The sequence below is a fragment of the Haemaphysalis longicornis genome, unplaced genomic scaffold, assembly GCF_048455015.1.
Source record: "Haemaphysalis longicornis isolate Haplotype H1 unplaced genomic scaffold, Haemaphysalis longicornis Haplotype H1 scaffold_1, whole genome shotgun sequence".
In the NCBI taxonomy this organism is placed as follows: Eukaryota; Metazoa; Arthropoda; class Arachnida; order Ixodida; family Ixodidae; genus Haemaphysalis; species Haemaphysalis longicornis.
Genome location: NW_027526203.1, coordinates 213,013,037 through 213,027,283, shown reverse-complemented (window position 1 = coordinate 213,027,283; position 14,247 = coordinate 213,013,037). Strand labels below are relative to the sequence as shown.

Genomic DNA, 14,247 nt, shown 5'->3' with positions numbered 1-14,247 from the left:
AACTTGCGACTTCCAAAACGGTAACCTAGCGCCTTAGACCACTCGGCCACAGGCCATGTCTTGCGAAGCTGGATATATAAGGTATACAATGTATAACAAGTTTACACTTTTATTTAGCTTTATCATTTCAAGTACTTCAGGTGACTATTTGTCGTATAGCGCCCGTGCAGTAAGCGTCCCCCAAACTTCCAGAATATCTCACGTCTAGCAATTGCATTTCTTGGACGGAAAAGCGTTCACAGATGTGCGGTCATGCTGCTGATCGCTGTGCTTGTTCACCTAGCGCAAAAAAGTGCTTACTGCTCCCTAGTTTTGCGCTGTACAGTAAAAGTTTCAGTTGATTTTATTTTCTTAGTACCAATATTGACTTCGTTGACTCTTCTGCCGCCTTCAAGTGGCCTTAGATTTTCCTACTAGCGTAAAGTCAGCGAAGCGTCGCATGTGCCCTTCTTCAGCGCTTGTGTAAGGCGACCTTGACTCGACTTGGAGCTAGATACAGTGTACAAACTAACAAAGTAAAGAAAGGCACATTCTTTCATTCACAAACGTGTCCTGGCTTCATTTCAACTGAGCGAACGAATTGCGACGACCCATCCGCGGCCGGTGGACGAAACGCTGGGCCGACTGACTCTGTCTGAAGGCCGGGGAGCCTTGCAGTAGCGCAGCCAATTGCGAGCTCGGCTCCTCCCGGCGTCACACGAAAACGCCACAGAAAATGGGCGAGCGTAAAGAGAGGAGGACAGCATTTTCGAATTAATTTTTCTACTAAATAAAATCGCGTAAACGTGCCCAAAGTGGTCGAAACATGGCCTGGGGACTCCGGACTACAATTTGTGCTAGTAATCCCGCAATGTTTACATATCACTTCAGTGTCCCTTTAATAGGCTAATGTTTTGAAATCCTGTGTGGGCATTTCTTACTGCTGTATATTGAATAAGGGTGATTCAGAAAGCTAGTGCTGTGATGCATGGAGAAGAAAAATATCCTCAAGACAACTCTGCAGTAACAAGTGGCCAGTGCACATGTTTTTCCCGATTTCTGGTTTTTAAAAGAACACTGAAGTGAGCCGTAAGCATCGTATTAATCAATTTCTTAGGTTCAAGTTTAGCCCATGTTCTGGGTCTTTAGGCAAAAGTTTGCTGACATTTCTTTCATTCTTTCTTTTTTTTCCTCGAGAAAAGTGTGCGAATTTCCTTTTACTTTTTTCTCAATGATTCAGTGACATTCTCTGTGAGGATGCACCAGCAAGTCAGCAGAGCAGTACATAATAAATTTTGCACATGTTTTTTTTCTGTGTGAACTGCATCTGACCAAAAATGAAGCTGATAGTGACCATGAGATAGGTGAACATTCAAATTCAGAAGCCCGAGAGAACATGAAACTACATAGCAGACCATCAGGATGTTGTTGTAGTTGAGGCGCAGATTTTAAACACTAAAATATAGAGGGAAAAAACGCTAGGAATACATATAGGTTTTTACGGTAAAAAAGTGTATAGAGCGGCGATGCACTTCCATCCTGTTCTGGCATTTTGTGCATTGTTAACTGCTGCTGCTGCGAGTGGTATCATTCACTGTATTACGGCACTTTAATCTATTGATATAGGCCAACTTTCTCTTGACTTTATGCCCCTTTAAAAAATGTAGTGAACTGTGCACCACAGCCTCAAATTATAGCTCAACTAGAATCACTTCAGTGTGCCATCTAATGGGGATCAAATGCAGAGCGTGCACCCCCTTGTCATGCTTGAGCATGTTTTTTTTTTTCCCCCCAATTCCTTTTACAGTCGAGTCCACTTATAACGATACCGTTAATAACAATATATCGGATATAACGATGAACAGCTATGGCACCGTCAACTTTTGCATTCTTTCTAAGGTAAAATAAACCGTCTATTACAATGCTCCAGTGCAACGATATCGGATATAACGATTGAATCCGGTTATATTGTGCACCAAAAGTGCAACAGTGATGGCTCTAATGACGCAGTTGCGCAGCCTACTCAGGTAGCGTCTTCTTAGGAGGCCCAATGCGTGACACAGTCCCTCAGGGACTTCGTTTCCGCCAAGGACATTTACCTCAGTTAGGTGAAGCACCTATAGGTGTTCTTGGAATGGAAAAGATTTGCGCTAGCTTCACACGCGGCAATCAAAGGTGACCGACTGTGGTTTCTTATCCGCAAATTAGTAGTAGTACGACCTTGCTGGCATGCGAATAAAATGTTTTGAGCTCTGTTCCGTCTTTTTATTTCGCAACCTGCTTATAACAATTATCGGTTATAACGATGGGATTTCCTTGGCACTTGGATATTGTTATAAGTGGACTAGACTGTAATATGTTTGTCGACTGTTTGAGTACACATGGGTTAAAAAATGGCTGCAAGTGAGATAGCAATTTTTGTCGATTCTCTCATTATGTGTTCTGCAAAGGGTTGCAGCCCTTGTGCAGGAAAAGGAACAGCGCTATGGGGACAATCACACTCTGGTGCTGCTTGCTTGGGGCTTGCCAAGTTGCATTTTATCACAAGCGATAACCTTTTCAGTTGTCTGTGTTTTCGTGTTTAGGTATGTGCTCGTGTGAGTGGAACTGTTATGTAAATAGCGGCTTTTGCAAAGTATTTTATTGCAGTGGCTCTAACATGTTTGTACTACTCTTACCCTGTGCATTTCATAGGTGAGGTCAGTCCCCAGGACCTTGACACTGCCATGAAGCTAGGTGCTGGCCACCCAATGGGTCCCTTAGAACTGACCGACTATGTTGGCCTTGATGTCACCAAATTCATCATTGACGGTAAGTGTCTAGGTAACTAGGGGGCAACCAGTTGCTCTTGCGTCACTGTTCGTGAAGCTTAAAAGCTTGCACGTCCGTAGATCTTTCTGAAAAAGGTGGCTACTATCAAATTCTGGAGCAATACAAGAAAGGTTTGTGAGGGAATTCATGCTAGCCTTCAGTAATGCTGGAATGTTACCAAAAGGCACACATGCGCAGCTCTAAGTGTGCACATGCATGTATACAAACATAAAGGGTGTTGCAACATTACTGTATCCCCGCACGGGGCACCTTGAGTAATCTTGGTGACGGTAAGTGGCGACACCGCGTACCCCGAGCCCCCCATACTTAAAAGCTGTTACCTACCGTGGCGAGAAGTTGAAAGGTGAAGGGTTAGAAGCCGTGAACGGTGGCTGTCGGAGCCCTGGTCAAGCTCCGGCTGATGGGCTCCCTGTCTGTCTATCAGGCTGGGAGCTCCAGGACCTCTTTGACCATCAGGGTAACGTCAAAGAAGAAAGTACCCCCATCCCCTGCTTTATACTATGTCGCATGGTATTTTCGAAACCCTCTCTTCCAAATGATCGGGCCCCAAAAAGGGCCCGCACCGATGTAATATTCAAACCTCTGCCCAACATGAAGTTCAACACCCCGGACAACTTTCCTCGTTTCTTGGTGATACAATCCAAGATCAAGGAATCTCCAGTTACCTGCAAGTCGGTCTTCCTAATTGCCAAGTTCATTGAGAGTGTAGTTGGCGCGAACTACAAGGCAAATAAGCTGACATCGGGGGACGTGCTTGTAGTATCTACTAAAAAACAATCTTATAGTCTCTTACTAAAAAACAATCTGATAGTCTCTTGAACCAGACCGACTTACTTGGCCTTGAAATAGCTGTAACGCCACACCGGAGCCTTAACAGCTCGCAGGATGTCATTTCCAAGATGGACCTGCTCAATGAAAGTGAGTCTGACCTCCTCGAGGGGCATGCGTGACGAGGGCGTTACTGCGGTAAGAAGAATAATGATCGGCACGATGGCAAAGAAGTAAAAACAAAACATGTGATCCCAACTTTTGACCGAAGTGTCCTACCGGAGTCTGTCACTGCAGGCTTCCTTCATTGCAACGCCTGACCCTACGTACCGAACCCAAGCCGCTGCCTCAAGTGCCAGCAGTATGGGCACATTACTACCACCTGCCGTGGAAAACTGACATGCACCAAGTGCGCAGGACATCATGACCCTTCAGAAAACTGTGCTTCTAATGTATTGAAATGTGCCAACTGTGAACAACCCCATGCTGCATACTCCTGGTCATGTAGTAAGTTCAAAGCTGAGAAAGAAATCGTAAACATGAAGGTCACCCAGAACATCACCTATCAAAAAGCACGACAGAAACACTTAATGTTTTCGCAAAGGTATGCTGACGCAGCTCACGGGGGGGGGGGGGGGGGGGGCGGAGCAGCGTCTTGTCACAGCAGCCACCCAGTATTATGAAGCAGACTTGGTGCTGTCCCAGCCCCCCCGTGTGCTGCCCAAAGCAGCCCCCGGCTGTGTTGTGTCGGCTGGTTAGCCGACACAACACCTGCGGTGCCCGCAGGTGTTGTGCCGCTTGCGAACGTCAGGAGTGACGGCTCTGCCATTGGTCCTCTTCCGGCTGCCGGACTTCAGGCGGCCATAGACGTAGATCTGGTGTGGCTCACGACCACTTCTGCATCCGACAAACAACAGTCGATGACAGCAGGGACTCCTGCCTCCACCTCAAACATATCTTGAGGTAGAGCCTGCAAGGACTCCACCTTGTCACTGTCACAGCACTCAAGACGATGACATGAAGGTAACACTGTCTCGGCCAGTGCTAGTGCCAAAGGTGGCAGGAGAACAGCACACCATGGCAGGGCGGGGCAAAAAGCCACCAGCTGCCTGTGTCACAGGCCCAAGTCCGAACTGAGTGTGTTAGTTGATTCATCCAGCCCTAGTCCTGATCTACACCAGCTAAAATCTTCTTTTTAAACATTAATGGTAGCTCAAATAATTACACAGTGGAACTGCAGGGTTCTAATTAAAAACCTAGATGATATATATGAAATCCTACACAAAACGCAATCATCCATCCTGTGTTTACGAGAGCCACACTTGAACTCCAGACACACCAACTTCTTGAACCAGTACACAGTATTTAGGAGAGATAGAGGTAGCTGCACGCACTCCTCTGGTGTTGAGTTATAGTTATGCAAAAATCTGTCCCTTGCCAATCTCCCTTGCCAATCTCTTCAGTTGCGCACCGCCCTAGAAGCAGTTGCTATATATGCAATAATTTTCAACAGGATAACAACCATTTGCTCACTATACATTCCTCCTGAATATCGAGTGTCCAGCTCTGAATTTGAATCCCTTATAGATGAGCTGCCAGAACCGTTTTTACTTGTAGGTGACCTGAATGCGCACAGCCCACTATGGGGATCTGAATGCACAGATTCCCAGGGCCGCTTGATAGAAAAATTTCTCTTCTCATCCGGAGCTTGCCTCTTTAACAAAAAAGAGCCGACATACTACAACATTACACACAACACATACTCACACATAGACCTGGCAATCGGCTCTTCTGTCCTCTTTCCGTCTGTTGAATGGGGAGTGGTTGACAACCCTTACGAGAGTGACCACTTCCCAGTCGTCTTGAAAGGCATTGACAAAGGCCCTAGCTGTTCCATCTGTCATAAAAAGTTTGAGGAATCTGGTGATTGGTTAACTCTTTCACTCCGGCGCCATAGGCAATCGGAAGCTGGCTTCCGATGATTTCAAATCTCCCACAAAATCTAAAACCCGGGCTCCACAGACAACTATCGCCATCTGGTGTGTTCATTGGCAACTTCTCTTTCAGTTTTGGTTTCGTTTATGTGTCGCGTGTGAGTTTTGGTTTCGTTTGTTTATGTGTCGCGTGTGGTAGCAGTGTAGCAAAAGAAATTTGAACCGAAGGTAGAGGGGATTACGAGGAAAATGGCGTCAGGTTCGCGCTGCGCTCCGCACAGTCGGACTGCTGTAGCAAGCACTTCGGCAGCTCCTGCTGTCGATTTTTCGGATTCCAGCAGCAGTGAGGGGTCAAGCAATGATGTGGGAGCTTCAGATTTCAGTTAGGACGACGAAGCTCCGGTTCAGGTGCCTCGCACTTCAACAAGCGCTGGCAGGTAATTTCGTTGTGACTCTGCGCTGTATTTATAAACAAAACTTGCTTCTTATCTGGCGACTGCGGTTTTACTTTTGTGTTTAGGGTTTCGACAACGTACGGCCAGGATATTTTGCCAAATGCACCGCGCCGCATCGTGCTATCACCTTCAAGATAACCTGGCACTCGTGTCAGATTAGCGCTGTAGGGCGATGCGGAACGCTTCTCAAGAGCGCTGAATTTTTTTGCTTGTTTTTTATCACCGAACTGATAAACATTTTGTGCGAGAACACAAAAGAGTATGCTTGGATGCACATTTTACAGAGACTCGTTCACCCTTCAGCGCCTTTGCGGCGTGCCACAACCGTCAGTTCCGCTAGGTTGACGGGCCCTCAAAAATCCTAAACTTGGTGTACACTGTTGATTTATATACTGAATCATGGCCAAGGAACACAGGAACAATTTGTATATCTTAAAATTCCTAAAATAATTTTTAGTTTTGGTAAAATTGCCGATTTGTGTTTTTTGTATACTTTTCTTGGGGGCTTTCTTTCTGATTACTTGTCGAATAACCTGTAAGTAATTGTACCTTAAACAAAACTGCTGCTTTGTGTTTCAAAGAGCAATCTATGAGCTACAATTTCATGCATAGCAAGGCTAAGTGTGTCCAGTAGCTCAAGAGAAAAAAAATGTTTTCTGGAAGCACTCAAAATCGGCCGTTTTTCCGCCGCAACGAAAGAGTTAAGATTTACAGAATTACCACAACTACCGTACAGATCTTTAAGCCATTTGGGAATTGACGAAGCCTGTGAACTGGTGACGGCCCACATTCTTCATGCTGCTGAGTGCTCAATTCCGCAAACATCCGGCGCCACACCTAAAACTAAGAGGCCGTGGTTGAATGAAGAGTGTAGGCACACACGACAGGCTCAAAATAAGGCGTGGGGTGTCCTTCGCAGGTACCCCACTACACAAAACTTGATTTCCTTCAAACGTGCAAAAGCACAAGGAAGGCGGATTCCCCAGCACGCGAAAAGGGAGAGCTGGCGCTCTTTTGTAACCTCTATAAGAGGGTTTTCAGGCTTTATTCTTCAGCCGCACCAGCAGCAGCGGTAGCACCGAAGCACCAAGTCGCGCTGACCAGCAAGTCGAGACGGAGAGCCAACGAGACGAGACTTCTTCTTCGTCCCAGCGATGGCGATGGGACATCCACGAGTTGGTGCCTCTTCCATGTGTGGCTTCTGTGTCACATACCCACGTATTGCGAATGACCAGTGCTGCCCACGCTCCTACATTATTTAAACGAGTATGGTGTTGGCGATGGTCTTCCTTACACCTCTATTAATTCATACACAGATACAGGCAAAGTATGGAACAGAATTAAAAAGCTTAATGGACGGAAAACACACAACCTACCCTTGGTCAGCAGTACAGGCAACACCCTGGAGGACCAGGCAAACACATCGGCAAAACACTTCTCTTATGTATAGAGTTCTGCTCACTACACAAATACTTTCTTGCAACACAAAACATCTATGGAGAAAAAACCGATTCGCGATAACAAAAAGTCTGACGAACCATACAACTCCGAATTTCGCGTAGCAGAGCTTTTGGTGGCCCTGAGAACTGTTGTGCTAGAGCACCTGGCCCAAATGCTTTGCACGAGGCGACGCTCCGACAGTGAGGCTGAGTCACGCCTTTCCAAACCGCCAAGGCGCCTCTCCCTTTCGCCACGGCGGCGCGGGCCGAATCCCGCATCTGAGAACGACCAAATAAGGGCATGTCGCTACGCCTGGAGGCGAGGTCACGGAGACGGCGTGGGCGTCGCCCTCCCTTTCCCCATTGGCGGCGCAGCTGACTCACCGCTTAGCTACCATTCGTCGGAATTCAAACTTCAGGAGCGAGAGCCCTGATTGGAGCTATTCGAACTTCTCGGGGCCACAACGAACTTCCCAGGGTGTAAAACAAGCCCGGAGGCTCTCATTGTCGGCATTCCTCGGCGGCTTCTCTCCGGCGGCACTGAGTGAAAGGGTGCTGTCGCCTTTGTGCAAGTCATGTAACGTTTGCTTACCCTCTACATACTGTATATAAATGTTACTTCAACTTTTTGTCGGCTCGAGAACTTCATCGCTCGGCTCTGCGCCGCGTCGATAGCGGACGGAGCAAGGCAACATCGCTACACCGGTGACTGCGCTCGGATGGCCAGTCGCAACAGTGGAGGCTGCGGTGAGAGGGCCCAGTCCCAACAGCGGTGACAGCGTCGGGATGGCTGATTCCCAACATCGGTGACGAGCTGGATGCGAGTCACAACCTGGGAGCAGCGCTGGGAAGGTCATTCTCAACAGAGCATGTAAAGTTTCAGCGCCAGGGCCAGATAGCATATCATACGCAATGATTCAACATCTGCACACGGAAACTCTCCAAACACTCTTGCACTTATTTAAAATATGGGCGGCAGGATACTTTCCGAGGGCCTGGAGAGAAGCAGTATTAGTTGCTGTGTTAAAAGATGGGAAAGATACTTCATTACCTGCCAGGTACCGACCAATAGCTCTGACAAGTTGCCTGGGAAAGATTTTTGAAAAAAAAATGGTAAATAAAAGGCTAATGCATTTTCTTGAATATAACAGCATCTTGGACAGGTGTCAGGCGGGTTTTCAATCAGGCCAAAGCACGATTGACCAACTTGTTGCCTTTGAGTCATATGTCAAAGACACTTTTATCCACAAACAGCACTGTCTCTCTGTTTTATTTGACTTAGAAAAAGCATACGACACAACTTGGCGCCATGGCATACTGCTTGATCTCAAGGCATTCGGTGTGTCTGGGCACTTGTTAAACACTATTGAAAGTTATTTGTCACAGTGAACATTGAGAGTAAGAGTAGGGACAGCAATATCTAGAACGTACCCACAAAAAAATAGTGTTCCTCAAGGTGGAGTGTTAAGCTGTACTCTGTTTGTAGTTAAAATGAATTCGCTTGGGAAATCGTTGCCACCCACAATCTCCTACTCAATGTATGTTGACGGCGTCCATATTAGCCTTATATCATGCAACCTGTCCGTATGTGAAAGGCAAATACAGTTAGGCGTAAACAGGCTTCCGAAATGGATGGAAGAAAATGGTTTTAAACTGAATCCTCCAAAAAATACATGTTTTATTCACACGACAGCGTGGAATTCATCAAGAACCCAACATCACACTGAATGGAGAACGAATTCCTGTCAAGAAAGAACACAAGTTTTTAGGTGTTATACTTGACGAAAAGCTAACATTCATACCGCACATAAAGACACTCAAACAAAAATGCTTAAACACCATGAACATTTTAAAAGTGTTGTCGCATCAGTCTTACGGTGCTGATAAAGACTGCCTTCTATGCCTTTTTGTCAGTTTAGTTAGGTCACATATAGATTACGGAAGCGTAATGTATAGGTCCGCGTGTAAAACTGTCCTAAAAATGTTAGACCCAGTGCTACATCTGGGCCTTCGCCTTGCTTCGGGAGCCTTCAGCACAAGTCCAACTCAAAGTCTCTATGTAGAATGTGACCACTGGTGCCTAGGGCACCAGCGCGCTTATACAGCACTGCTCTATGCTATTAGGACATTGTCTATGAAGACTCATCCGTGCAGCTCTATTCTGAATGATACCTCGTCTGCCCATTTGTATTCAGCACGCCCCTAGATCCTTGCCCCTGTATACTTGCGTGTCAAAGGCCTTGCAGAAGAAGTAGGGGTGTCTTTCGATGAGGGCATGAAGACCTCCATCGCTGACGTAGTCCCGCCTTGGGAAATGTCAGATTTGTTGCGACACATCCTTTAAACTCGTTGATAAGCGTCGTGCACCTCATGAATTGATCATTTCAGCATTTCTTACATTTACAATACACATATCCATATACCTCATTTTACACGGATGTCTCCAAGGCTTCTGCTGTGTCGTGTGCTGCACATGGCCCGGATTTTTCCAGCACAAGGATTTTGAACAAAAATAGTGGTATCTTTATGGCCGAAGCTTATGGTATTTTAATCGCAGTGGAGCACATTACACAGAACAAAATACAAGAATCGATTATCTACACAGACTCCTTAAGTGTGGTTACAGCACTAGATTACTTTAAACCTTCCAAAAATGTTGTCCTTAGTCACCTTTTTAAAGCTCTTTTGACTGCTTATAAATTAAAACTAAAAATACTCGTTTGCTGGATCCCTGGACACAGTGGCATTCTGGGCAATGAAATTACCGACTGGAATGCCACTTTGGCGTCTCTCCATAGGGGAGTTGACATACAGCAGGTCCCTTACCTCGATTTGGAGCCAGTGATCCGAAGGGGAATCCTTAAATGCTGGCAGCACACGTGGGACACACACACAGACAACAAGCTCCACTTAATAAAACCACACCTGGGAAGATAGACAACAGAAAAACAAAACAGATTAACTGAAGTATCGATTTGCAGACTGCGCATAGGTCACACTTACGCTACACATGCATACCTTTTGAATGGTACACTCCCACCAGTTTGTGACAAGTGTGGGGACCGGCTCTCAGTCCTCCATGTGCTAATTGAGTGCGCATCCTACAATGAGGCTAGACAACGACACTTTCCTAAAATCTATAACTGTAACATTCCGCTACACCCTTCACTGCTTTTAGGAGATGAACCTATGTTCACAAACAAATGTCTTTTAAGCTATCTTGCAGACATCAAGTTTTTAAAGCTCATTTTGTACAGTGCATGACCTCGGAGCCTACGGGCATCGAGCAAGGCCCTGATGTTTCCTTTGTTAAAGGGACCCAGAAAAGCTTTGTGAAGGTGGCAATCAAATGCATTCAGGTGGTAGAACACATAATGGGGGATTTTTGAGCCGAGTATGAGCCCCATACGTTGTACGGATAATTTGTGAACAATTTTTGAAGATCACCTTTCTCAGCCGATGAGCGCGCCGCCGCAGCGAGCCAACCACGGCTGACGCAACGCCGATCGCGGCTGACGCAACGGCGAGGCGCCCCCCTGATTCGGCCGATCGTTGGTCGCCGGCAACGTCACTGCCTTTGGCTTCCGGCTGCTCTTCCTCCTTCCTGCGCGATCCCGAGGCAAAGGCGGGTCTGCAGCGATTGACGCGTGCCTGGGCGCAGGAATGTAGCTAGCAGAGAACGGAAGTCGAGCGTATGGCTATTCCCAGTGTTTCCAGTTGCTTTGAAAGAAGCAGAGAGGGAGGAGGAATCGATCGGCAAGGGGGGAGAGGTGCACTTAATTGCTTCTCGCGCAGCTAATACTGAATGTTGATCAATAATTCCAATGGCATTGCATCGCTATATTGGTACTACGCGACAATAAAGGCCTTTTGTAACTTTTACAAAAGGCTTTTCTGGGTCCCTTTAACATGGGGGGGCCCGCTCGCGTAGCATGCTCTTCGGCTTGAGCTGCAGCGACGTTCCATCCATACTTCCCGTCATCTGCCATTATATCCTCATGTTTTAGTCTACGGGCCCTCTACACCCATATATACAGTATTTACGTGTCATAGATATTTTATGATCAAACTAGACTATTGAAGGTCCACATAACGTAGTTCTGGCGCTCTTTGGTCTTAGTTACCCTTGCGCCATTAAGCACAAACATACAATACAATAGAATACGACATTACTGTAGAGTCTTGAAAACGATTTTGTTTTTTGGCAAATCACTATATACTTTGCATGAAGGTAGCATGTTGTGGTCTGTTTTTTTAGCACCAAGATCGGTGATCACACTTGCTAGGTTATTGTGCAGTTGAATAAAAAAAAAGTGTTTTTGCCCACGGGAGCAACTTCCATGGCAGCCCTTTTGGACACTTCGTGGAACAGTGGTGTTGCTTGTTGGCGCCACAAGAAAATGTTCCATCTCCACGTATTTTCATTAAATGGCTTGGTTTGGCACCAGTGGTGGTGCTGTTAGGCCCATCAGGTATGGCAGCCACTCGATGGCAGCCAAAAATAGAGCCACATACAATGGGCATGCTCTCTGCTGAAAGTTTATAGAAAAATGTGGCTTTAAGATCAGATCAAATGGAAGTGAGGAAATTGAGCACACATGCATCTTTAAAAGTGTGGAGCAAAATGTGTTAGGTGACAGTATCTGCAAATATGTATTTTTTTTATCCTCATTGAGGGAAACGGAAAGCTGATAGCGCATACAGTGCTTTTTGTTTTGACGTGGAAACCTTCCCTTATGAATGACCTCTCTGCCTAAACAGTTGCACTGTCCCGTTAAAGATGGTCATACAACCACAGCCATGGCAGTTCGTGGCCAGATGTGAGCGAGGGGAGAGGTTTTGGAAAGTGATGGTGCGTTCTTTCAATGGTTCAATTCAATGGTTTAATCATTCTAGACATGTCTGCAGAGTAGGGCGGCATGACAGAGACCACATTATAACTGTGCGAGGTGGAAACTATAGAATATAAACCATGCAACTGACCATGTACACTTAGGTAGGTGCGCCTACATTTTTGGGGGTTGTAGCGTTTTAAGCATTGCTGTAGTGTGGCCCACAGGAAATGTGCTTCATGTTCTGAACTGCTGCGCTAAATCTACAAATTTAGTATTTTCACCTTGTTGTCCTAGGCTGGCACCAGCGGTTTCCAGACAACCCACTCTTCAAACCATCTCCATTGCTGGACAAGCTTGTGAAAGAAGGAAAGTTGGGAACCAAGAGTGGTGAAGGCTTCTACAAGTACAACAAAAAATAAATCAATGCAAGACAAAATTTTGGCTTTCACAAGTACTGCAACAACAAAATAAATGTATGTGAGACAGTATTTTAGCAAAAAAATGCTGTGTTGGGTGGTTTTATTTACACTTTCACCCACCAAATGGGGACAACATTGAATTTCAGAGACAAAACAGGAGCTTCAGGGAGGTGGAAGAGAGCTCCTCGTCCTCACCTGTGCATCACTTCAGCCTGTTCCTGGCGATGCTTGAAACTGGTGAAGCTCCGCTTTGGTTTGTCATGAACAAACTTGGATGTACATATGCAGCATTCAAGCACCATTCCCTAGAGACTGCTGGATTAATTCACTTTCTTTGTTAGGGCTGGTAAAAGTAAAATGTATTTCCAAATACTGCAGGCAGCAGTGCTGCTCTAGTAGGCGAGGGGTTGTTGTAGTTAGTGCAATCATTCATAACATTGAACATTATACTGTGGAAAAGGAATTCAGGTAACGTGTTTCATTCTACAGTTGTATGTTGACAATATTACATGAAAGTTTAGCATGACTGATGCAAGGGCGAACAGTTTTAGGATGATTTAATCTGTCTGGTTTATGCGGTGCGGCATGCATATACACATCTCCACACAAACGAGTTTTGGTAAAAAAAACAGCATCGCAGCCGATGGCACAGGTGGAGCAATTCAATTCTAGCTGCTCTGACGTACAGATAAGGAAGGTAGTTGCACAGTGTATATCTTGCAGCCAATTGCCGTGTTCACTCCCCCCGAGCAATAACTTCAGCACAGAAAGGGCCCCATAGAATGTAGGCATACTCGAGATCTGGTCTGATCAGTGGGTGATGGGCCTCGAGTTAGTGCTGTCAGAGATTTTCTGTGGAAAATGGAATGTAATTAAGTGCATTTGCTGCAATTGATAGCCAATGTTCTTTGTCAAGTCTACTCCTTACTTTGTAAATAATCATAATGCAAAAGTGTTCGTCAAATCGGCAGATCCAAAATCTGGCTTCTTCATCGCGAGATAGCAGACAAAATTGCAGGCGGTGCAAAGTTGAAAAGAAAATTGGGTGAATTTAATTAGGTCCAGATGGTAATCGAATCGAGGGTCTCCGGAACGGGAGATGAGCATGCATCCCCAACACCACTATGCCTGATTCCAGCCAACACCATTACTCCAGCTGACTAAACTTAAGCCGACCTAGTAGGTGGGTTGTGGCCTTTGACTTACTAGCATGTGGTAGAGGCCTGTACTGAGGCCTACATGAGTAATATGAGCTAAAGAAGTGGTGTAAGGTCCACTTATGAGATTAGCGGCCAGGCGCCCGAGCTGCGCGTGAGAACCCGCCACTCTGTCTGGTGGCCCAGCACTGTAGACTCTACGTTGCAGCCGTCACCAATTCGTCACGGTGCGCACGGGAGACGGATTGTCTGGCCCACCGCATAATCCCCATCAAGAAAGCAGACGGCACCGCCGGATTCCGAGAACCGTCTGCGTGACGCGCGGAGGTGGTGGGATTACCGGCGTCGAAGCGCGCGCCGCACAAGACACCATTGTTAACGCGCCTCGGCCGGCACAGTGCACTGTTGCCGCCTTTCGCTGTTGCCCCG

At 46.3% G+C, this 14,247-nt stretch overlaps 1 protein-coding gene across 1 annotated transcript in view; it reads left to right on the top strand.

Moving 5' to 3' along the window:
- Window positions 1-12,731, top strand: part of LOC144141535 (hydroxyacyl-coenzyme A dehydrogenase, mitochondrial-like) — a 50,265-nt gene extending 37,534 nt beyond the window's left edge. The window contains exons 7-8 of the mRNA XM_077673081.1: window positions 2,674-2,790; window positions 12,537-12,731. Coding sequence (XP_077529207.1) covers window positions 2,674-2,790; window positions 12,537-12,661 — 242 coding nt within the window. The 3' untranslated portion in view covers window positions 12,662-12,731. The remainder of the gene's footprint in view (window positions 1-2,673; window positions 2,791-12,536) is intronic.
- Window positions 12,732-14,247: the final 1,516 nt, after the last annotated feature.